General features: G+C 38.4%; 1 protein-coding gene and 1 pseudogene across 1 annotated transcript in view; one reads left to right on the top strand and one right to left on the bottom strand.

Annotated features, from left to right (window-relative positions):
- LOC788031 (olfactory receptor-like protein OLF4) overlaps positions 1-26,059 on the bottom strand; it is a 215,081-nt gene that overhangs the window by 37,295 nt on the left and 151,727 nt on the right. Inside the window, 1 exon segment of the mRNA XM_059888527.1 lies at positions 8,985-9,006. Within this exon segment, the coding sequence (XP_059744510.1) occupies positions 8,985-9,006 (22 nt within the window).
- Positions 1-26,059, top strand: part of LOC132345686 (olfactory receptor-like protein OLF4) — a 270,579-nt pseudogene that overhangs the window by 196,103 nt on the left and 48,417 nt on the right.

Genomic DNA, 26,059 nt, shown 5'->3' with positions numbered 1-26,059 from the left:
ATGGACTGCAGCACACCAGGCTTCCTTGTCCAACACCAACTCCTGGAGTCCACTCAAACTCATATCCAACCATCTCATCCTCTGTCATCCCCTTCTCCTCCTGCCCTCAATCTTTCCCAGCATCAGGGTCTCTTCCGATGAGTCAGCTCTTTGCACAGGTGGCCAAAGTATTGGACATTCAGCTTCAGCATCAGTCCTTCCAATATTTTTGTTGTTTAGATGCCCAAATTAGGCAGAACTAAAGAGGGAGTTGATAACAAAGCCTTCCTCAGTGATCAATGCAAGAAATAGGGGAAAACAACAGAATGGGAAAGACTAGAGATCTCTTCAAGAAAATCAGAGATACCAAGGGAACATTTCATGCAAAGATGGGCTCGATAAAGGACAGAAATGGTATGGACCTAACAGAAGCAGAAGATATTAAGAAGAGGTGGCAAGAATACACAGAAGAACTGTAACAAAAAGATCTTCACAACCCAGATAATCACGATGGTGTGATCACTGACCTAGAGCCAGACATCCTGGAATGTGAAGTCAAGTGGGCTTTAAGAAAGCATCACTACAAACAAAGCTAGTGGAGGTGATGGAATTCCAGTTGAGCTATTTCAAATCCTAAAAGATGATGCTGTGAAAGTGCCACACTCAATATGCCAGCAAATTGGGAAAACTCAGCAGTGGCTACAGGACTGTAAAAGGTCAGTTTCATTCCAATCCCAAAGAAAGGCAATGCCAAAGAATGCTCAAACTACTGCACAATTGCACTCATCTCATATGCTAGTAAAGTAATACTCAAAATTCTTCAAGCCAGACTTAGCAATACGTGAACCGTGACTTCCTGATGTTCAAGCTGGTTTTAGAAAAGGCAGAGGAACCAGAGATCAAATTGCCAACATCCACTGGATCATGGAAAAAGCAAGAGAGTTCCAGAAAAACATCTATTTCTGCTTTACTGACTATGCCAAAGCCTTTGACTGTGTGGATCACAATAAACTGTGAAAAATTCTGAAAGAGATGAGAATACCAGACCACCTGATCTGCCTCTTGAGAAATCTGTATGCAGGTCAGGAAGCAACAGTTAGAACTGGACATGGAACAACAGACTGGTTCCAAATAGGAAAAGGACTTCGTCAAGGCTGTATATTATCACCCTGCTTATTTAACTTATATGCAGAGTACATCATGAGAAACGCTGGGCTGGAAGAAACACAAGCTGGAATCAAGATTGCCGGGAGAAATATCAATAACCTCAGATATGCAGATGACACCACCCTTATGGCAGAAAGAGAAGAGGAACTAGAAAGTCTCTTGATGAAAGTGAGAGTGGAGAGTGAAAAAGTTGGCTTAAAGCTCAACATTCAGAAAATGAAGATCATGGCATCTGGTCCCATCACTTCGTGGGAAATAGATGGGGAAACAGTGGAAACAGTGTCAGACTTTTTTTTTGGGGGGGGGGTGGCTCCAAAATCAGTACAGATGGTAACTGCAGCCATGAAATTAAAAGACGCTTACTCCTTGGAAGGAAAGTTATGACTAACCTAGATAGCATATTGAAAAGCAGAGACATTACTTTACCAACAAAGATCCGTCCAGTCAAGGCTATGGTTTTTCCTGTGGTCATGCATGGATGTGAGAGTTGGACTGTGAAGAAAGCTGAGCACCGAAGAATTGATGTTTTTGAACTGTGGTGTTGGAGAAGACTCTTGAGAGTCCCTCGGACTGCAAGGAGATCCAACCAGTCCATTCTGAAGGAGATCAGCCCTGGGATTTCTTTGGAGGGAATGATGCTGAAGCTGAAACTCCAGTACTTTGGCCACCTCATGCGAAGAGTTGACTCATTGGAAAAGACTGATGCTGGGAGAGATTGGGGGGAGGAGGAGAAGGGGACAACAGAGGATGAGATGGCTGGATGGCATCACTGACTCGATGGACGTGAGTCTGAGTGAACTCCGGGAGTTGGTGATGGACAGGGAAGCCTGGCGTGCTGCGATTCATGGGGTCGTGAAGAGTCGGACATGACTGAGCGACTGAACTGAACTGAACTGAAAAAGGGAGTTCTCTGGGAGACAAAGCCTCGTCTTATATCTGCAAATTACAGTGGTCCCCAACCTTTTTGACACCAGGGGCATTTCACAAAGACAATTTTTTCATGGGCTTGGGTGGAGAGGATGGTTTCAAAATGATTCAAGCACATTGCATTTTTTGTGCACTTTATTTCTCTTATTATCACATCAGTTCCACTTCATGTCATCAGGCATTAGATCACGGAGTTTGGAGTGTGTGTGTGTGCTTAGTTGCTCAGTTGTATCTGACTTTTGCGACCCCATGGACTCTAGCCCACCAGGCTCCTTTGTCCACTGGGATTCTCCAGGTAAGAATACTGGGTCCTGCACTCCTTCAGGGGATCTTCCCAACCCAGGGATCAAATTCAGGTCTCCTTCATTGCAGGCAGATTTATACCAAATAAGCCACCAGGGAAGCCCCTGTACAAATGGACTCAGCTGCTGGCTGGGATCTCTACTCAGGTACCACTGTGAGGAGAAGTATGGTCTGCAGAGATGTAAGTGCTGCTTGCTCCAGTAAGTGCTGGTTGCTCCAGCACTAAGCTCCATATCCTTTCTCTGTTCCAATCTGGTGTCCATGCTGAAGCCCCACAGATTCTTGCATCTTCTTGATGCAAGACTCAGATGAATCACCCAGGAAGTGATCCACAATGCTGGGAAGCTGGATGTCCACCTTGGGCTCTCTTTTACCTACTGGGAGAAGTTGTAGGCTCAGGAAGACCCTCTGCAGTGCTGACCTGGGGGAGGGACAAGTGGTCAGACTGTGACCATTCTTCTCATCCTTCCATGCAATCCTTCTCCATCTCTGTGAACCAATGGAGTACTTGAGCCTCTGCCCTGTCTTCTGGGATTTTTGTCGTAATGTGTTGTCTGTAAGTAGCTGCTAATTGGTCTTATGTGAGAGACTCTGCTTTAAAATATCTGAATTCTACAGGGATAGTTACAGAGTTTGGGATCAACATATACACACTGCTATATTTAAAATGAATAACCAACGAGGACCTACTATATAGCACAAGGAACACTGCTAAATGTTATATGGCAGCCTAAGGCAGAGGGGAGTCTGGGGGAGAATGGATACATGTAACCTCAGATATGCAGATGACACCACCCTTATAGCAGAAAGTGAAGAAGAACTAAAGACCCTCTTGATGAAAGTGAAAGAAGAAAGTGAAAAAGTTGGCTTAAAGCTCAACATTCAGAAAACTAAGATCATGGCATCTGGTCCCATCGCTTCATGACAAATAGATGGGGAAACACTGACAGACTTTATTTGGGGGAACTCCAAAATCTGCACATGGTGACTGCAGCCATGAAATTAAAAGACACTTGCTCCTGGAAAGGTAAGTTATGACCAACCTAGACAGCATATTAAAAAGCAGAGACATTACCATCTTTCTAAAAAAAATTAAATAAATAAATAAAATTAAAAGCAGAGATGTTACTTTCAAACAAAGGTCCTTCTAGTCAAGGCTATGGCTTTACCAGTAGTCATATATGGATGTGAGAGTTAGACTGTAAAGAAAGCTGAGCACCAAAGAATTGATGCTTTTGAACTGTAGTGTTGGAGAAGGCTCTTGAGAGTCCCTTGGACTGCAAGGAGATCCAACCAGTCCATTCTAAAGGAGATCAGTCCTGGGCGTTCATTGGAAGGAATGATGTTAAAGCTGGAGCTCCAATACTTTGGCCACCTGATGGGAAGAGCTGACTCATTGGAAAAGACCCTGATGCTGGGAAAGATTGAGGGCAGGAGGAGAAGGGGATGACAGAGGATGAGATGGCTAGATGGCATCACCGACTCAATAGAGATGAGTTTGAGTAAACTCCAGGCATTGGTGATTGACAGGGAGGCCTGATGTGCTGCAGTCCATGGGATCGCAAAGAGTCGGACATGACTGAGTGACTGAATTGAACTGAACTGGATACACTTATATGTGTGGCTGAGTCCCTTTGCTGTCCACCTGAAATTGTCACATTGTTAATTGGCTACACTTCACTATAAAATAAAAAGTTCAAAAATAAAGAAAAAATGTTTGAGTTCTATACACTAAATTTTCAGTTTGATATATTAGTTTTCCAAGAGACAAGTGCTTCAATAAATTTAATGTTCATTAAAATTCAAATAACTGTTTACTTCAGTTCATAGAAACCTTCACCTATTCCAGAAATTAAAAGTTCCCTAAAATAATATAAAGATAAACATTATTTTAAATTTTAGAGAGAAAAGGCCTCCTTAAGTGAAGCGTGACTCCTAAGTGTGATAAAGAAAAATATTTCATTGTGTATATGTATCACAGCTTTCTTATCCATTCATCTGCTGATGGACATCTAGGTTGCTTCCATGTCCTGGCTATTATAAACAGTGCTGCGATGAACATTGGGGTACACATGTCTCTTTCGATTCTGGTTTCCTCAATGTGTATGCCCAGCAGTGGGATTGCTGGGTCATATGGAAGATCTGTTTTCAGCTTTTTAAGGAATCTCCACACTGTTCTCCATAGTGGCTGTACTAGTTTACATTCCCACCAACGGTGTAAGAGGGTTCCCTTTTCTCCACACCCTCTCCAGCATTTATTGCCTGTAGACTTTTGGATAGCAGCCATCTGACTGGCGTGAAACGGTACCTCATTGTGGTTTTGATTTGCATTTCTCTGATAATGAGTGATGTTGAGCATCTTTCATGTGTTTGTTAGCCTTCTATGTGTCTTCTTTGGAGGGATGTCTGTTTAGTTCTTTGGCCCACTATTTCTGAGATAAATTCTCTGTCCTTTGCTTCATTTACTATTATTTTCTCCCATTCTGAAGGCTGTCTTTCCACCTTGCTTATAGTTTCCTTTGTTGTGCAGAAGCTTTTAAGGTTAATTAGGTCCCATTTGTTTATTTTTGCTTTTATTTCCAATATTCTGGGAGGTGGGCCATAGAGGATCCTGCTGTGGTTTATGTCAGAGTGTTTTGCTTATGTTTTCCTCTAGGAGTTTAATAGTTTCTGGTCTTACGTTTAGATCTTTAATCCATTTTGAGTTTATTTTTGTGTATGGTGTTAGAAAGTGTTCTAGATGTCCATCAGCAGATGAATGGATGAGAAAGCTGTGGTACATATACACAATGGAATATTACTCAGCCGTTAAAAAGAATACATTTGAATCAGTTCTAATGAAGTGGATGAAACTACAGCCTATTATACAGAGTGAAGTAAGCCAGAAAAAAAAGCACCAATACAGTATACCAATGTATATATATGGAATTTAGAAAGAAGGTAATGATAACACTGTATGTGAGACAGCAAAAGAGACACAGATGTACTGAACAGTCTTTTGGACTCTGGGAGAGGGTGAGGGCAGGATGATATGGGAGAATGGCATTGAAACATGTAAAATATCATATGTGAAACAAATCACCAGTCCAGGTTTGATGCATGATACAGGGTGCTCAGGGCTGGTGCACTGGGATGACCCAGAGGGATGGGATGGGGAGGGAGGTGGGAGGGGGTTCAGGATGGGGAACACATGTACATTCATGGCAGATTCAAGTGAATGTATGGCAGAACCAATACAATATTGTAAAGTAAAATAAAAAAAAAATTGTAAAGTAAAATAAAGTAAAATAAAGTAAAATAAAGTAAAATAAAATAAAGTAAACTAAATTAATAAAAAAGAAAAAATAAAATAAAATAATAAAAAAGAAAAATATTGTCTTATATATTATACATAAGATAAAAATCATGAAAAACTAAGTTGAAAGGTAATGAAAATATACCAAGTGAAAATACAAAAAGACATAATCAGTACTTTCTATAATCAGTAATCTATAATTACTTTCTATAATCAGTAAGAAAAGGAGGAAGACAAACAAATAGAAAATCAATGAATAAAGAAAATAAAATAGCCACGCATGGAATAATTGACAAATAAGTAACAGAACAGGTGCTCTGTCTCACAGATAATGTGGAAGTATTAGTTAAAACAATAAAAGAACATTTGTGCCTATTAAAAATTGATAATGTAATATATTAGTAAGGGTTTGAAGAAATGTATACATGTATTGTATATGTGGCTACTAATTAAAAGCTTTTGCAGAAAGTATCTATACTTAAGGATTTATAAGATGCATACTATTTGACATGGAAGTTTTTCTTCTCTATTTCTACTTTATAGAATATTCAAATACATTCACGGAGATGTATATGTAATAAAGTTTCATGCAACAGTATCTACAGCAAAACGTTAGCCAAACTGTCTGGAAAGATAGAATCCAAATGTTAACAGTGTAACTGGAAAGGCAAAAAATCAGGAGAAAGGATTATGGAATCAGTTTTTATTCAACGTGCTTCTATTTTTTTATATATATATTTTTATTTTTCAACTATGAATTCTTACATTAATTGTAAAAATCTTCAATTTTAAAAGTGATAAAGTGGAAGTGCAGAAATAACTCATCCTCTCTGAAAGTACAAATATACTTCTCAGAAAAATAAAATGGATGTACATAGTCATATCATGTTTCATCTTGATTTCCTGAACATCAGTTAAAAAATAGCTCAGTGTATGGCCTATTTCTTCACAATATATATGAGGGATACCATATGTTGCAGGAAAATTCAGCCAAAATAGAGGGGAAAAGAATATTACTAATAGTTTCTGAGTTAAATCTTCATCTTTCCATCAAAATTAATTCCACTTGAAATCAAGTCAAAGAAGGTGCTTGTCAACCCCCCTCCCCATGCAAATGAATCTCCAACATTTAAAGCATCTATATCAAATTTACAAGTTATCTTACATATGCAATTAACAAACAGCCAGTGTCAGGAACACAACATTACTTGCATCTTGCAGGTAACAGACGGATGCACCAGAATGTCGACTACTTCATTTATCTTCTGATAGTTTGAGATCAACACTAGCATAATTCTTCTCACAAATAAAGAAAAACTGCCTGGTGCACACTGTGGCAGCTACTTTGGTTGCTGTGACATATGCACAGTTGTTGTTTATTTTTGAATTCAACAGATTTCTGTTAAAGAGGGGAAAAATAAAAATTGAGTCTAATATTCAGACATAAATCATATTTCCAGTAGATATACTACTATAGACAAGAAGGGAGTTATACGTTTAGTTATCTCTCTATTTATTCACTTAACAAACATTTCTAAAATATTATCATATTACCAAGATTCTGGAATGTAGATACAGAGTAAATCTATTTCTGTCCTCAAAGAGTTTACACAAAGAGAGGGAAAGATGCATTTATTTGGCACAGAAGAGTGGCTTCTAACTCAGACAAGGGGGAAAGAGTTTGCCAAGAAACACAGTTTTGATGTGGGAAGATTTTAGCTGACTGAATCCCTGCATAGAATGTGATGCATACTTTATGAATGATTAAATCAATGCACGCACAAATAAATAACTGATATACTTATCTCATAAATTAGTGACCCCAAAAAAAACATAATTCAAAAAGATGCATGCACCCAATGTTCATTGCCAGCATTATTTACAGTAGGCAGGATGTGGAAATAACCTAAATGTCCATCAACAGAGAAATGTATAAACAAGATACAGTACATATATTCCATAGAATATTACTCAGCTATAAAAAAGAATGAAATCAGGTCATTTGCAGAGACATGAATAGACCTAGAGACTGTCATACAGAATGAAGAAAGTCAGAAAGAAAAACAACACGTATATATATTGTACATGAAGGTGAAAGAGGAGAGTGAAAAAGTTGGCTTAAAACTCAACATTCAGAAAATGAAGATCATGGCATCTGGTCCCATCACTTCATGGGAAATAGATGGGGAAACAGTGGAAACCATGTCAGACTTTATTTTGGGGGGCTCCAAAATCACTACAGATGATGACTGCAGCCATGAAATTCAAAGATGCTTACTCCTTGGAAGAAAAGTTATGACCAACCTAGATAGCATATTGAAAAGCAGAGACATTACTTTGCCAACAAAGGTTCATCTAGTCAAGGCTATGGTTTTTCCTGTGGTCATGCATGGATGTGAGAGTTGGACTGTGAAGAAAGCTAAGCACTGAAGAATTGATACTTTTGAACTGTGGTGTTGGAGAAGACTCTTGAGAGTCCCTTGGACTGCAAGGAGATCCAACCAGTCCATTCTGAAGGAGATCAGCCCTTAGATTTCTTTGGAGGGAATGATGCTAAAGCTGAAACTCCAGTACTTTGGGCCACCTCATGCGAAGAGTTGACTCATTGGAAAAGACTCTGATGCTGAAAGGGATTGGGTGCAGGAGGAGAAGGGGATAACAGAGGGTGAGATGGCTGGATGGCATCACTGACTGGATGGACGTGAGTTTGAGTGAACTCCGGGAATTGGTGATGGACAGAGAGGCCTGGCGTGCTGTGATTCATGGGGTCACAAAGAGTCGGACACAACTGAGCGACTGAACTGAACTGAACTGAACACACATATATGGAATCTGAAAAATTGGTAAAGATGATCTTATTTACAAAGTAGAAATAGAGACACAGACGTAGAGAACGAACATATGGACACCAAAGGGGAAAGGGGGCTGGGTGGGATGAATGGGGAGGTTGGGACTGACATATATACACTATTCCTACTATGTATAAAATATGTAACTAATAAGAACCTTTTGTATAGCACAGGGAACCCTACTCAATGCTCTGTGGTGACCTAAATGGAAAAGAAATCCAAAAAGGAGGGAATTTGTGTTTATGTGAGATTTATGTATATATGTTGCTGATTGACTTCTTTGTACATTAGAAACTAACAGCACATCGTAAAGCAACTATGGTGGTGGTGGTTTAGTCGATAAGTCATGTCCAACTCTTCCGACCCCATGAACTATAGCCCACCAGGCTCCTGTGTCCATAGGATTTTCCAGGCAAGAATACTGGAGTGGGTTGCTATTTCCTTCTCCAGGGCATCTTCCTGACCCGGCGATCAAACCCTGGTCTCCTGCATTGCAGGCAGATTCCTTACTGACTGAGCTACCAAGCAACTAAAAATAAAATAAATTAATGATTAGGATTTAACCAGATGAAGAGTGGAACTACAGATAATCCAGATAAAGGATATAGTATGTGCAAATGTGCAGAAATATAAAAGAGTGCATCTCATGTGATTAACTGCAAATTTGGAACAAATCTTTATTACAGCAAATAAAAGGCACTCTAAATACTAGTGTAGTGTAAAAAGGACCAAATTCAGAAGTAGGTGACCTAGTTCTCAGCCCATCTCTGCCACTTGTAGTTGTTAAGACTTTTTTAGTTTATTTATTAATAGTATCTGTCGGGGGGGCATGTATATAATCTTAAAAATTATCATAGAAAATTACATCATGAAAATGGGGAAAAACATAGCACACTGAGTCCAACCCAATTCATTTTCAGATTGTTTCTTAATGGTGTATTATTTGTAATATGAAATGGGCTTTGCTAGACAGTGATGAAATCTAGATAAACAGTGAAGATATTTGATTTAGACCATGGAACTAGTCATTGAGGGCTTCCCTGGTGGTTAAGCAATAAACAATCTGCCTGCCAATGCAGGAGACACTGGTTTGATATGTGGATTGGGTAGATCCCTTGGAGGGGGAAATGGCAAGTCACTCCAGTATTCTTGCCTGGGAAATCCCACAGACAGAGGAGCCTGGAGGGCTACAGTGTCAGCTATAGGATCTCAGAGTCACAACAACCTAGCTACTAAAACAACAACAACAGCAACTAGTCACTGAAACCCTACATTTCCAGCTACCCTCTATTTATGTCTATAAAATTCATTAATATCCATATTGATAATTTTTAAGTTGTTAAGCAACCATCCACCATAACCTGCCCATCTTGGATGGCTAGTGGAGGTGATGGAATTCCAGTTGAGCTATTTCAAATCCTAAAAGATGATGCTGTGAAAGTGCTGCCACTCAATACGCCAGCAAATTTGGACCAACTCAGCAGTGGCCACAAGACTGGAAAAGGTCAGTTTCCATTCCAATCCCAAAGAAAGGTAATGCCAAAAAATGCTCAAACTACCGCACAATTGCACTTCATCTCACATGCTAGTAAAGTAATGCTCAAAATCTCCAAGCCAGGCTTCAGCAAATATGTGAACCATGAACTTCCAGATGTTCAAGCTGGTTTTAGAAAAGGCAGAGGAACCAGAGATCAAATTGCCAACATCCGCTGGATCATCAAAAAGCAAGAGAGTTCCAGAAAACATCTATTTCTGCTTTATTGACTATGCCAAAGCCTTTGACTGTATGAATCACAATAAACTGTGGAAAATCCTGAAAGAAATGGGAATACCAGACCACCTGACCTGCCTCTTGAGAAATCTGTATGCAGGTCAGGAAGCAACAGTTAGAACTGGACATGGAACAACAGACTGGTTCCAAATAGGAAAAGGAGTACATCAAGGCTGTATATTGTCACCCTGTTTATTTAACTTCTATGCAGAGTACATCATGAGAAACGCTGGGCTGGAAGAAGCACAAGCTGGAATCAAGATTGCTGGGAGAAATATCAATAACCTCAGATATGCAGGGAGAAGGCGACAGCATCCCACTCCAGTACTCTTGCCTAGAAAATCCCATGGACGGAGGAGCCTGGTAGGCCTGCAGTCCATGGGGTCACAAAGAGTTGGACACGACTGAGCGACTTCACTTTCACTTTTCACTTTCATGCATTGGAGAAGGAAATGGCAACCCACTCCAGTGTTCTTGCCTGGAGAATCCCAGGGATGGGTGGGTTACCGTCTATGGGGTCGCACAGAGTCAGACACGACTGAAGCAACTTAGCAGCAGTAGCAGCAGATATGCAGATGGACACCACCCTTATGCCAGAAAGTCAAGGGGAACTAGAAAGCCTCTTGGATGAAGGTGAAAGAGGAGAGTGAAAAAGTTGGCTTAAAGCTCAACATTCAGAAAACAAAGATCATGGCATCTGGTCCAACACTTCATGGGAAATAGATGGGGAAACAGTGTTAGACTTGATTTTTGGGGGCTCCAAAATCACTGCAGATGGTGACTGCAGCCATGAAATTCAAAGATGCTTACTCCTTGGAAGAAAAGTTATGACTAACCTAGATAGCATATTGAAAAGCAGAGACATTACTTTGCCAACAAAGGTCCGTCTAGTCAAGGCTATGGTTTTTCCAGTGGTCATGTATGGATGTGAGAGTTGGACTGTGAAAGAAGGCTGAGTGCCGAAGAATTGATGCTTTTGAACTGTGGTGTTGGAGAAGACTCTTAAGAGTCCCTTGGTCTGCAAGGAGGTCTAACCAGTCCATTCTAAAGGAGATCAGTCCTGGGTGTTCTTTGGAAGGAATGATGCTAAAGCTGAAACTCCAGTACTTTGGTCACCTCATGTGAAGAATTGACTCATTGGAAAAGACTCTGATGCTGGGAGGGATTGGGGGCACGAGAAAAAGGGGGACAACAGAGGATGAGATGGCTGGATGGCATCACTGACTCGATGGACATGAGTCTGAGTGAACTCCGGGAGTTGGTGATGGACAGGGAGGCCTGGCGTGCTGCGATTCATGGGGTCACAAAGAGTCGGACAGGACTGAGTGACTGAACTGAACTGAAGCAACCATCGAGTATTATGTGTTGTGTGCTGTGGATTAACAAAAGGTCAGAGACAGAATATTTTAGATTGGATGTGAGATGGTAAAGAAAAGGAAATGCTAATTAGGAGCATAAAAGGGGAACGAATTTCAAAGCAGGAGACCAAGAATGACTTCAAAGAGAAAACAAATTTTAACTGAAAGTATTACTGGTTGAGGAACTGCATGAATACAAGTATAGAAACATGGAAGTCAGTAGTGTTTTTTGTAATGCCAAGGATGTTTTACAAAATTAAAATTAGAATTGCTCTTGAGGTCAGAAAATCTTGCTTAATGAAACTTATCTGTGCAATTCATTTCCATAGTTAACAAGTAAACTGAAGCTTTCAAGTGTTTTGGGATACTTACAGTTTATATTGTATCAAAGAACCATCTTCCCACATCCAGGGGCTGACACTTCCTTTTCGAGATAATCCAATCCAATAAAAATAAGACACCCAAAGACTGAACAATAGTTCTGTGAAGGAAAGAACCTATGTGTAATTTAATCCCTAGTCTTTTTTTTTAAACAATAAAAAATGAAAATAATGTGAACGCACACTGCCATATTTAAAATGGATAACCAAGAAGGACCTAGAGCATGGAACTCTGCTCAATGTTATGTGGCAGCCTGAATGAGAGAGAAGTTAGGGGGAGAGTGGATACATGTATATATATGGCTGAGTCCCTTTGCTGTTCACCTGAAACTGCCACAACATTGTGTGTTAACTGGCTATATACCCCGATACAAAATAAAAAGAAAATAATGTGAAGACAAACAATTATGATTTTTACCAAAATCTTTTTTTACATTTTCAATTAGGACTATTTATTACTGTCTAATCATTCCTTCTGCTACCCTGGTGGAAGGAAACACAAGAGACACGGGTTTGATCCCTGGGTTGGGAAGATCCCCTGGAGAAGGGAAGGGCTACCCACTCCAATATGTGCCAAAAGTATCAACATATTAAAAGATCCATTATTATTAAAGGACTTCAGAACAGAGAAACATGAAAAAAGGGCAACTCCCATAATGGTTTCATGAGAGATGCCTTTTTGTTCAGAAACCTCAGTTTCCTTCCTAGAGCAGATGTAGAGCATCATTACCAGAGCTTAATGTTTTTCTGAGACAAAACTAAAATTGAGACACTGTAATTCCCACCAACAAGGGATTCTTTTTATTTACTACAAAGTTTTCTATTTGACTTCAAAAGACAAGTTATTGTCATTTAACAAACACATGAGTTTCACATGTTCTTTAAAAATTTTTAGCAATTTTCTCCTTGCATATAAAAAAATGGGAAAAATTTACAACTTCAGAACTCATTACCTGTTCATCTTCATCTTCTATCTTCAGCAGATGAGAGCCCTGGTTGGTGCAGAATTTCCGACTCTCTTCGAAGGTTTTATCTATGTCAGAAAAATAGTAGCATTTCTCTTCACAGCAAGACCATTTGTTCCTGTACTTTTCTTTAAAAAAAAAAAAAAAAAAAGTTTTTAAGTTAGTCTAATTCTCTTCCTGGAAAGTTTTGCTCCAGACATCCTTCCCAGCTCTACAGGACTTACTACTTTCCATGAGCTCTGAGGACATCACTGCTAACTCAAAATGCAAAATAACGTATCTGTCGTTCAGAGGGAAAGAGTACTTTTCTTTTTCTGCAAAGTTTTCTCCAAGATGCCATGGGCACCAGGACATGAATGTAAGAGTAGGAAATATTTAAGAGCACAAAAACTGTATTGCTTTTGATATTTAATTTTTGTATCAATACTAACAATGCTTTCCTCCAGGAACTCTCTAGCTTCATCAAAGTACGGTGACTATTAGTTTGGGTTTCCTTGGTGGGTCGATGGTAAAGAATTAGCATGCCAATGCGGAGACAAAAGAGACACGGGTTCGATCCCTGGGTCAAGAAGATTCCCCTGGATGAGGAAATGGCAACCCACTCCAGTATTCTTGCCTGGGAAATCCCATGGACAGAGGAACCTAGTGGGCTACACTCCATGAGGTTACAAACAGTTGGACACAAGTTAGCAACTAAACCACAACAACAGCAATTATTAGTTTAAAGAAAGAAAATAATCCATTTCTCCTTTCTCCTACCCATCAAATTTTACCATCTGAAAAATGTAAGAACAAAAAATAAAGTTACTAAAAAAGCATCTTTAAAGTATTTTCATAGAAGACAAAACCAAAGTAACTAAATTATATTCTAGCAAGAATATTTTAAGCAACTAGTTGCTAGTGGTAAGCAAAACACACAGAGAGTTAAAGTCCCACCAGAGTGCTTATCAAAACTAGTAGATGGATATAGACAAGAGTCTTATTGAATTGACTGTTGACCTGGAGAAACTTCAGGGAAGCTCTCTGAATTTTCAGGTTATCCATGACTTTGAGAGATAGGATGGGATTGCTTGCAAGGTAAATTTTACCCATATGACCAAGTCAGGAGTTGGGATATGTTTCAAGGGACTTGAGTTAGCAAAGTGATACACAGGACAGTTGTTGCTATTTGGTCCCTTAAGCCTTACCCGACTGTTTTTGCAACCCCATGCAACCCCAAGGAGCCTGCCAGGCTCCTCTGTCCATGGGATTTCCCAGGCAAGAATACTGGAATGGGTGACCATTTCCTTCTCCAGATCTTTCCAACCCCAACAATCGAACCACATCTCCTGCATTCGCAGGTGGATTCTTCACTACTGAGCCACCTGGGAAGTGACATAAGACAGTACCATTTCACAAGGGATCAGTGGAAAATATTGTCTTATAAAGAAGTAGGAAACTACTAAGCAATTATACTATATCTTATCCATACTAAATTGAATTGCACTGAAAGATTTCCTTTGCTGATTGATATGACTCTTAAAGAAACTCAAAAGTTATTTTCATTTCTTATTTGCAAAGTCAGTTACTGACAGACCAATAAACAGAAACTACTAAATTTTGATTATCTACAGTTCAAAGATGCAGGCAAACCATGTGGCAAGAAATGTATCTTCTGAATAAAAAATATCTCTACCATACTTCACTTTTGTAGATCATGAGTTTAATAATAAAATGGAGGATTGCCTAGCAATAAGTCATTATACCAATTTTTAATTATGAGTGCTTGTAGTTACTACATACCTGAGTTTAACCAATCCTTTGAAAAGCATTTATTTTTCATAGGATCCTGGCTTTCTCATATTCCTGCGTGTCATTATCCAACATGTTCTGATCATATTCCTGTGGGTCACTATCCAACATGTTCTGATAATTAAAAGATTTTGAAAATCTGAAAATCATCAGCAGAAGACAGTTAGTTAGTTAGACAGTTAGTTTAACAGGTAAAATATAAACTTTTTACACTAAACTTTTCATTTGCAAAATGAAAGAAAATATATATATAATATTATAAATCAGAAAAAAATTTAAATCTTCTCCCATAATTTCAATTTTGTTTCTCACATTCTAGAAACTGTATGAGAGAGTGAAATCTTCAAATGTCAACATAGTTCATTCTTTTTTTTTTTTTGTATTTCTCTTTTATTATTCTTATTTAATAAAGAAGAGACATCAATTAGTTTGTTGAAAGTTAGAACCCAGGCTTTCTGGCTTCAAATCTCTCTATTTTCCTTTTATTTTTAATTTGAAATTTATTCATTTTAATTAGAGGCTAATTACTTTAAAATATCTGTTTTTGGTTTTGCCATACATCAACATGAATCCACCACGGGTGTACACGTGTTCCCAATCCTGAACCCCCTCCCACCTCCCTCCCCATACCATCACTCTGGGTCATCCCACTGCACCAGCCCCAAGCTTCCTGTATCCTGCATCGAACCTGGACTGGCAATTCATTTCTTATATGATATTATACATGTTTCAATGCCATTTTCCCAAATCATCCCCCCTTAACTCTCCTTTTAGGAAAAGACAAAATGTTTAGATAAAATTTAACATAAAGAATGAAGTTTCTCAACCCAATAAAAAAGTGGAAAAAAAAAAAAACCTGAACAGACATTTCTCCAAAGAAGACATACAGATGGCTAACAAACAAATGAAAAGATGTTCAACATCACTCATTATTAGAGAAATGCAAATCAAACCCACAATGGAATATCACCTCCACACTGGTCAAAATGGCTGCCATCAAAACGTTTATGAACAATAAATGCTAGAGAAGATGTGGAGGAAAGGGAACCCTCTTGCATTGTTGGTGGGAATGTAAATTGATACAAACACTATGGAAGATGGTATGGAGATTCCTTAAAAAAAAAAAAAAAAAGGAATAAAACCACCATATGACCCAGCAATCCCACTTCTAAGCATATACCCTGAGGAAACCAAAATTGAAAAACGCACATGTATCCCATTGTTCATTGCAGCACTGTTTACAATAGCTAGAACATGGAAGAAACTAGATGTCCATTGATAGATGAATGGATAAAGGAGTTATGGTACATATACACAATGGAATATTACTCAGCCATAAAAAGGAATGGAGTTGAGTCAGTCCTGAGGTGGCCGAACCTAGAACTTATTACACAGAGTGAAGTAAGTCAGAAAGAGAGAGATAAATATCATATTAACATATTGTAACACACCTATACAGAATCTAGAAAAATGGTACTGAAGAATTTACTTACAGAACAGCAATGGAGAAACAGACATAGAGAATAGACTTGTGGACATGGGGAGAGGGGAGTGGGGGTGAGATGTGTGGAAAGAGTAACATGGAAACTTACATTACCATATGTAAAATAGATAGCCAATGGGAATTTGCTGTATTGGGGAGGGAGACAGGAGGGAGGTTCAAAAGGGAGGAGATATATGTATTATACCTATGGCTGATTCATGTTGAGGTTTGACAGAAAACAACAAAATTCTGTAAAGCAACTATCCTCCAATAAAAACATAAATAAAAAAAAGAATGAAGTTTCTGTAGAATACTTACACTTAGTAGCAAAAAATGCTGATATTCCCAAAAGGATGACACATATAATTCCTAGTATTACTGCTATAATACGTCCAGAAGATGCTGCTTGGAACACTGTCAAAAGAATGTGTAAACTGAAGATAAAGTGCCACAAGGCTACAATCTAGGTAATATTCTCTGAGCTTTTGTCTCACAAAAGCATACAGGTTAAGAATGAATTAGCACTGGCACGAAGTAGCTATTGTAACCCATTCAGTTCACAGGAGTATCATTTCACTTATTAAGGAAAAAAAAAAAACTTACCATCTATTAGAAGTATTTGCCTCTGTTTTTAAATCATTGGTGCTCCCAATTTAAACATTATTTGATGATGCAAAGGAAATGAGGGGAAGGGATGTAATTTTTTCTTTTCTTTCCAAGTAACATTTACTTTTTTTAAAATCACCAATCTGTTATTTCTTATCTTGCTTACAATATGCATGGTATTTCCCTTATTTGGAGCTGTGCATGTGCATTCAGTCATGTCTTTGTAACCCCATGAACTGTAGTCCTCCAGGCTCCTCTGTCCATGGATATTCCAGACAAGAATACTGGAGTAGGTTGCCACTTCCTATTTCCTTGTAAATCTTATTACTTCTAAGATAGAAAAGAAAAACACCAATAACAAAAATATTGTTTTTAAAATTTAGATGACTACTGGAACCCTTCCTAGTTGATATTCAGAGGAGGGATATAGTAAGAGAGTGTCTCTGAGTAAATAAACATAGAGCTAAGAAATACTAATTACTATAGTCAATTAAGACCTAGTTAAGATTCAACTGAAAGACTAAGGGAAGAAATCACTTGCATTTCTATATACTAACAATGAAAAATCAGAAAGAGCAGTTAAAGAGTCAATCTCATTCACCCTTTCAACAAAAAGAATTAAATATCTAGGAATAAACTTACCTAAGGAGATGAAAGAACTGTACACAGAAAATTATAAGGCACTGATGAAAGAAATCAAAGATGACATAAATACATGGAGAGATATTCCATATTTCTGGGTAGGAAGAATCAATATTGTGAAAATTACCATACTACCAAATGCAATCTACAGATTCAATGCAATCCCTATCAAATTACCAATGGCACTTTTCACAGAACTAAAACAAAAAATTTCATAGTTCATATGGAAACACAAAAGACCCCAAATAGCCAAAGCAGTCTTGAGAAAGAAGAATGGAGCTGGAGGAATCAAGCTTCCTGACTTCAGGTTATACTACAAAGCTACAGTCATCAAGACAGTATGATAATGGCACAAACACAGAAATATAAACCAATGGAACAAGACGGAAAACTCAGAAATAAACCCATGCACCTATGGGTACCTTATTTTTGACAAAGGAGGAAAGAATATGCAATGGGGCAAAGACAGCCTTTTCAGTAAATGGTGCTGGGAAAACTGGACAGCTACAAGCAAAAGAATGAAATTAGAACACTTCCTAACACCCTACACAAAGATAAACTCAAAATGGATTAAAGACCTAAATGTAAGACCAGAAACTATAAAACTCTTAGAGGAAAACATAAGCAGAACACTTGATGACATAAATCAAAGCAAGATCCTCTATGATCCACCTCCTAGAGTAACAAAAATAAAAACAAAAGGAAACAAGAGGGATCTGATTAAACGTAAAAGCTTTTACACAGCAAAGGAAACTATAAGCAAGGTGAAAAGAAAACCCTCAGAATGGGAGAAAATAATAGAAAATGAAATAACTGACAAAGGATTAATTTCCAAAATATACAATTAGCTCATACAACTCAATACCAGAATAACAAACAACCCAATCAAAAAGTGGGAAAAAAACACCTAAACAGACATTTCTCCAAAGAAGACATACAGATGGCTAACAAACACATGAAAAGATGCTCAACATTGCTCATTATTAGAGAAATGCAAATCAAAACTACAATGAGATATCACCTCACACCGGTCAGAATGGCCCTCATCCAAAAGTCTACAAACAGTAAGTGCTGAAGAGGGTGTGGAGAAAAGGGAACACTCTTGCGCTATCGATGGGAATGTAAATTGATAAAGCCACTATGGAAGACTGTATGGAAATTCATCAATAAACTAGGAATGAAACCACCATAAGACCCAGCAATCCCACTCCTAGGCATACACCCTGAGGAAACCAAAATTAAAAGAGACACATGTTCATTGCAGCACTATTTACAGTAGTTAGGACAAGGAAGCTCCCTAGATGACCATGGACAGATGAATGGACAAAGAAGTTGTGGTAAATATACACAATGGAATATTCAGTTCAACTCAGTTCAGTCACTCAGTCACGTCCAACTCTCTGCGACCCGATGAGCCACAGCACGCCAAGCCTCCTGTCCATCACCAACTCCCAGAGTCCACCTAAACCTATGTCCATTGAGTTGGTGATTCCATCCAACCACCTCATCCTCTGTCGTCCTCTTCTCCTCATGCCCTCAATCTTTTCCAGCATCAGGGTCTTTTCCAATGAGTTAGCTCTTCGCATCAGGTGGCCAAAGTATTGGAGTTTCAGCTTCAACATCAGTCCTTCCAATGAATACCCAGGACAGACCTCCTTTAAGATGAACTGGTTGGGATCTCCTTACAGTCCAAGGGCCTCTCAAGAGTCTTCTCCAACACCACAGTTCAAAAACATCAATTCTTCTGCACTCAGCTTTCTTTATAGGTCCAACTCTCACATCCATACATGACCACTGGAAAACCATAGCCTTGACTAGATGGACCTTTGTTGACAAAGTAATGTCTCTGCTTTTTAAATGTTGTCTAGTTTGGTCATAACTTTCCTTCCATGGAGTAAGCGTCTTTTAATTTTATGGCTGCAATCACCATCTGCAGTGATTTTGGAGCCCAGAAAAATAAAAATCAGCCACTGTTTCCACTGCTTCCCCATCTATTTGCCATGAAGTGATAGGACCAGAGGCCATGATCCGAGTTTCTGAATGTTGAAACTTTAAGCCAACTTTTTCACTCTCCTCTGTAGCGTCACCTGAATATCTGAGGTTATTGATATTTCTCTCGGCAATCTTGTTTCCAGCTTGTGCTTCCCCAGGCTTCAGCGTTTCTCATGATATACTCTGCATATAAGTTAAATAAGCAGAGTGACAATATACAGCCTTCACGTACTCCTTTTCCTATTTGGAACTAGTCTGTTGTTCATGTCCAGTTCTAACTGTTGCTTCCTGACCTGCATATAGGTTTCTCAAGAGGCAGATCAGGTGGTCTGGTATTCCATCTCTTTCAGAATTCCACAGTTATTGGTGATCCACACAGTCAAAAGCTTTGGCATAGTCAATAAAGCAGAAATAGATATTTTTCTGGAACTCTCTTGCTTTTTCAATGATCCATGGATGTTTGACAATGATGGGTTACCCAGGCCCAAGGCCAGGGGTGGTGGCCAAGAGGAGCTACCCCACCACGGAGGTAAGGAGCAAGTGGCTGTGCTTTGCTGAGCAGCCATTAAAGAGAGACCCCACGTCCAAGGTAAGAGAAACCCATAGTAAGATGGCAGGCACTGAGAATAGGCATCAGAGGGCAGACAGACTGAAACCACAATCACAGACAACAGGCCAATATGATCACATGGACCACAGCTCTGTCTAACTCAATGAAAATAAGCCATCCGTGTGGGGCCACCCAAGATGGACAGGTCATGGTGGAGAGGTCTGACAGTTGTGGTCCACTGGAGAAGGGAATGGCAAAACCAACTTCAGTATTCTTTGCCTTGAGAACCCCATGAACCAGTAGGAAAAGGCAAAAAAGATAGGGCACTGAAAGATGAACTCCCCAGGTTGGTAGTTCCCTAATATGCTGTTGGAGATCAGCAGAGAAATAACTCCAGAAAGAAATGAAAGGGAATGGAACTGAAGCAAACAACCCCCAGTTGTAGATGTGACTGGTGATAGAAGCAAGGTTTCGATGCTGTAAAGAGCAATATGCATAGGAACCTGGAATGTTACCTCCATGAATCAAGGCAAATTTGAAAGTGGTCAAACAGGAGATGACAAGAGTGAACATCGACATTCTAGGAATCAGTGAACTAAGATGGACGGGGAATGGGTGAATTTAACTCAGATGACCATTATATCTTCCTATGACCATACATATATTCCTACTGCATGCAGAAATCCCTCAAAAGAAATGGAGTAGCCATCAGAGTCAACGAAAGAGTCCCGAAACGCTGTACTTGTATGCAATCTCCCAAAACGACAGAATTGATCTCTGTTTCCAAGGCAAACCATTCAATGTCACGGTAATCCAAGTCTATGCCTCGACCAGGGACTCTGAAGAAGCTGAAGTTGAAACAGTTCTATGAAGACCTATAAGACCTTCTAGAACTAACACACCCCCCCCCCAAAAAAAAGTGTCCTTTTAAATTATAGGGGGACTGGAATGCAAAAGTAGGAAGTCAAGAAACACCGGGAGTAACAGGCAAATTTGGCCTTGGAATACAGAATAAGCAGGGCAAGGCTAATAGAGTTCTGTGAAGAGAATACACTGGTCATTAGCAATGGAATATTACTCAGCCATAAAAAGGAATGCATTTGAGACAGTTCTAAGGAGGTGGGATGAGGCCTAGAACCTATTTATACATACTGAAGTGAGTCAGAAAGAGAAAGAAAAATATCATATTCTAACACATATATATGGAATCTAGAAAAATGGTACTGAAGAATTTATTTTAAAGGGCAACAGTGGAGATACAGACATAGAGAATAGACTTATGTACACGGGGGAGAGGGAGAGAGAGGGGAGGAGGAGGTGAGATGTATGGAAAGAATAACATGGAAACTTACACTACCATATGTAAAATAGATAGCCAATGGGAATTTGCTGTATGGCTCAGGAAACTCAAACAGGTGCTCTGTATCAACCTAGAGGGGTGGGATGGGGAGGGAAATGGGAGGGAGGTTCAAAAGGGAGGGAATATATGTATACCTATGGCTGATTCATGTTGAGGTTTGACAGAAAACAACAAAATTCTGTAAAGCAATTATCCTGCAATAAAAAATAAATTAATTTAAAAAAGAAAAGAGGCTAAGGAAGGACTCCCTGGTGGTCCAGTGTTTAAGACTTTGCCTTCCAATGCAGGAGCTGCAGGTTTGACTCCTAGTCAGTGAACTAAGATCCCACATGCTTCACAGCCAAAAAAACAAAACATAAAACAGAAGAAATATTGTAACAAATTCAATAAAAGACTTTAAAAATGGTACACTTTAAAAAAAAATCTTAAGAAAAACAGGCTAAAGGAGAAATTCCTGACTATGCAATGGAGAAGGAAAGAAATGGAAAGCACACTCTAGGTCCTAGAAAGCCCTCTGAAGAAAGAAGCATGTAGGAAGTTAAAGGCACCCTGATCTATGTCCTGCTTTCATTTTGCTCAGGCAAGTCACAGTCACATCCAGTCTGAACTATCACAGAAGTCCTCTGACTGGTCTCCCTTTAGCACAGTAACTCAAAGTAGACACATACTACTGAAAAATTATTTTTAATTAGTTGAGTGAATCACTCAGGGACAAATTGAGAATTGACTGTGTGGAAATTGTCCTGGTAGAAATTTATTCTTTTCCATACCTCAAGAAAATGTGTAGTTTGGGGAAGAAAGTATTATTGGAGTATTCTTTTATATATAATTGCATATTTAATTAATAGTAACTCTCAAAATTGAAAGGTTATCATGTGGTAACCTAGATAGCATATTAAAAAGCAGAGACATTACTTTGCCAACAAAGATCCGTCTAGTCAAGGCTATGGTTTTTCCAGTGGTCATGTATGGATATGAGAGTTGGACTGTGAAGAAAGCTGAATGCCAAAGAATTGATGCTTTTGAATTGTGTGTTGGAGAAGACTCTTGAGAGTCCCTTGGACTGCAAGGAGATCCAACCAGTCCATCCTAAAGGAGATCAGTCCTGGGTGTTCATTGGAAGGACTGATGCTAAAGCTGAAACTCCAGTACTTTGACCACCTCATGCGAAGAGTTGACTCATTGGAAAAGACTCTGATGCTGGGAGGGATTGGGGCAGGAGGAGAAGGGGAGGACAGAGGATGAGATGGTTGGATGGCATCACTGACTCGATGGACATGAGTTTGAGTAAACTCCGGTAGTTGATGATGGACAGGGAGGCCTGGTGTGCTGCGATTCATGGGGTTGCAAAGAGTCGGACACAACTGAGCGACTGAACTGAACTGAACTGAATGGTTTTTATAATCTCATTTAGTCCCAACAATCCACTCTAAGACTATTACCATTCTTACTTTACAGATGAGGAACCGAGGTGTAGATACTGGTAATTAGGTAACTGGCCTACTGTTAGGTTAGCTACAAATTGGCACTTGTTGGCATCTACCTCTATAAGGATTAAATTTGGTACAGCTGCAGCTGCTGACTTCCAACACTCCCTGAAAGGAATTCAGGGTGGAAGAGCAGAAATGAGGCACTCTGTGCTCTGGGGTGGCTGGGGTGGGGAGGGAGATCTGGCAAAACAGGTCTTCAGATAGTCAGATATTTTTAGAAGCTGATTTTATAAGCCCAATTCTTCTGTCTCCTCCTATCTAGAAAAGCACTAAAATCCTTCATAGTGATGACTGTTCCTCATGACCAGCAAAATCTTTATGAGATTAGCAGAAACCTTCTGGGAAAATATGTGCCTGATTGCACATACTCTCCCTTCACAAAAATCATATATATACTGACCTTCCTCCTGTCTCTTTGGAGAAATTTCTCAGAGTTATCTGAGGTGCTCTCTCCTCAGCTACTGTTCACTCATTTTGCCTCAAATAAAACTTAACTTGAAACTCTCATATTGTGCATTTTTTAAGTTGACAGTTACATTGTTAATTATTGATGGAATATGTTTAAAACCCAGTTCTGACTACAAAATGCATTGAGCTTTGGCCCCCAACTTCTTATGATGATAACTTGAAGTGAGTACTATTTTAAAGGAAAATAGGTATTTTTCTAAGAGAAATATTCTCAAGTTTAGTCTAGAATACTTATCTGTTGGATTCCTGGAGTCAGAAAAACCCTGAGCTTTCTGCAAGAAATAAGCCATTCTCTCTTCCACAGTGCCCTCAAATCTCCAATGAGGTGATCCAGATAATTACTTCTACACTGCGTAGTTTGAATAAATAGGATTAAAGAGCATTTTCTCTAGTAGAAGACACATTAAAATTTAGCTGCAATAATAATTCTGGTGTTCTCTATGGTTTCCTAAAAGATCATGAAAAATTCTCAATGGTCCTAACATTCAGAGCATGATGGAAATTTAAAATCTTGCACATACCTTTCTTTCTGTCATGTTCAGGAATTCTTTGTATTTGTTGAGTTGTTTGGATCTGAGGCTGAGAATGAAATTCTGCATTCCTGTGAGCCTTTTTAACCTGTTATCCTGTGTTGCTTCATAGAATAAAAATGTCCTCAGCATTAATTAGCATATTGAGACAATTGCAGGAATAATCATTATCCCAGAGGAAAAAATACAGAGACCAGGGTGAGATGTGTTGGTATAAGGAAGACACATTGTTCCCCAGACCATCAGGAGCACAGATTGACCCCCACAGCCCACCCACTCTCAGGTTTGCTTACCCAGATTTTAGAATCTGGCAACATCTCTGGTCAAGATACAAAGAGACTCAGCATGCATTTTAGAGCATAAGTTCCAGAACCAAGATTCCAGGTTTAACCCTGGTTTCTATCACTTATTTATGTGACTTAGGCAAGTTATTTAAATTCTTTCTTTTTTCTTTTTTTAAATGAAGATAATGACAGGCTCTAATTCATTGATTAGCTATGAGAACTTAATGGGTTAATATGTATAATGTGCTGAGGATCTTGCCTGTAGTAAGTTTCTATTAAATAGAGGAGGAGTAAAGGGGTATAATGAGAATTCCAAGATGACTGTAACTATGTTTTGCCCAGAAAATGTCTGAGACCTAGTCAAGAGGGATATCATTGTACTGCTCCAAAAATATATAATCAGCAGTTCCACATCTCAGTAAGCACTTAACCTTTACTTTTAAATAAAACACAACTAATTGTTTTTGGTTTTGCTTTTAATTTTTTACTGTCCTCTTGTTTCATTCTCCAAAGTCCAGGGCATTTCTCCAATTGACCACATCAAGAAAGGAAATATTCTAGCGTTGTAATGTGTACTTAGTTAAGTTCTTTGAAATTTTTAAGTGTAAAAGGACCCCGAAACCATGACATTCGTTTAAAAATAACTTGAAATATTTATGTATTTAGTTACATCATTGAAGGACACTTTTAAATGACTATATTATGTGTATAGATCTCTAGTCACAATATCACTATACATACAGTGTAGAAGCTCTACACTAGTCCAAAGTTAATACTGCAGAAATTTGTATTGAGATCACATTTTAAGTAAAAAAAAAAAAAAAAAATCCACCCTCTAGATTGTATACAGAACTATTTTTAATCAAGCAAAGGGAAAAAATGTGCAAAAGAAAAATATGCCAAAGTAACAAAGGTGATTTACCTCAGATATTGGAATTGAGAGTAAGTTTTTTCTAAAATGGGTGTATATCTGTTTCCAAGTGGAAAAATACATGGCAAATTAAGATTAAAATATTCACATTTAAAAATAAGGGTATATGTTAATAAAGGGTATATGTAAATGAGTTCAATTTAAGAAACTAGGAGAAAAAAAGAAAATAAATGATAAGCAAAATTCATTAAATAGAAAGTTTAAAACAGGATCTACACATTCAAAACTGGTTCTTTTAAAAGATTAATGAAATTCCTGACTATATGGATAAAAAGAAAGAAGGTAGAAATTAATCATATAATGAATGGAAAAAAGACCAAAAATAGAAGAGAATTCAAAGATAATAAAAACCTTATTCATTTAAGCAAATATTTATGAGCACACAATGTGGCCCAGCTACTATTCCAAGCATCAGGAATAAAGCAGGTAAAAAAAAGAGACAAAAATCCCTATTCTTATGGAACTAATATTACCAACATGGGGGGAGGGGCAGTGTGACGGAAAGGTGGGTAATAATTAAATAAGTTTTTTTAAATTATAATTTGGTAGAAAATGGTAAGAAATAATTCAGGAAAGAAGGATACAGAGTGCTGAAGCATTACAATTTATCTGAAAATTTAGATGAAATGAGCAAATTCAATGAAATATTTAATTTACCAAAACTTATTCCTGAAGAAAAATTCTTTGTATTTAACAGATACTAGGATACAACAGATGTTTACAGACTGCTGTATTTTCAGGTTGGTTGAGCTTGTGCCATGCTAGTTGTGAATATTTTGAATCTCATACCTGCCCATAACCATTAATGAAAATGAGTCTAAAATATTCTCACAAAGAAAGCAATAGCTTCACACTATTTTAAAAGCAAGTCCTAAAAGTTAGAAGAACAGATTATCCTAATATTAAATAAACTCTTATAAACAATAAAAACACAAAAG

Source organism: Bos taurus, chromosome 7 (assembly GCF_002263795.3).
Source record: "Bos taurus isolate L1 Dominette 01449 registration number 42190680 breed Hereford chromosome 7, ARS-UCD2.0, whole genome shotgun sequence".
NCBI classification, from domain to species: domain Eukaryota; kingdom Metazoa; phylum Chordata; class Mammalia; order Artiodactyla; family Bovidae; genus Bos; species Bos taurus.
This window is presented reverse-complemented; position numbering and strand designations above follow the sequence as displayed.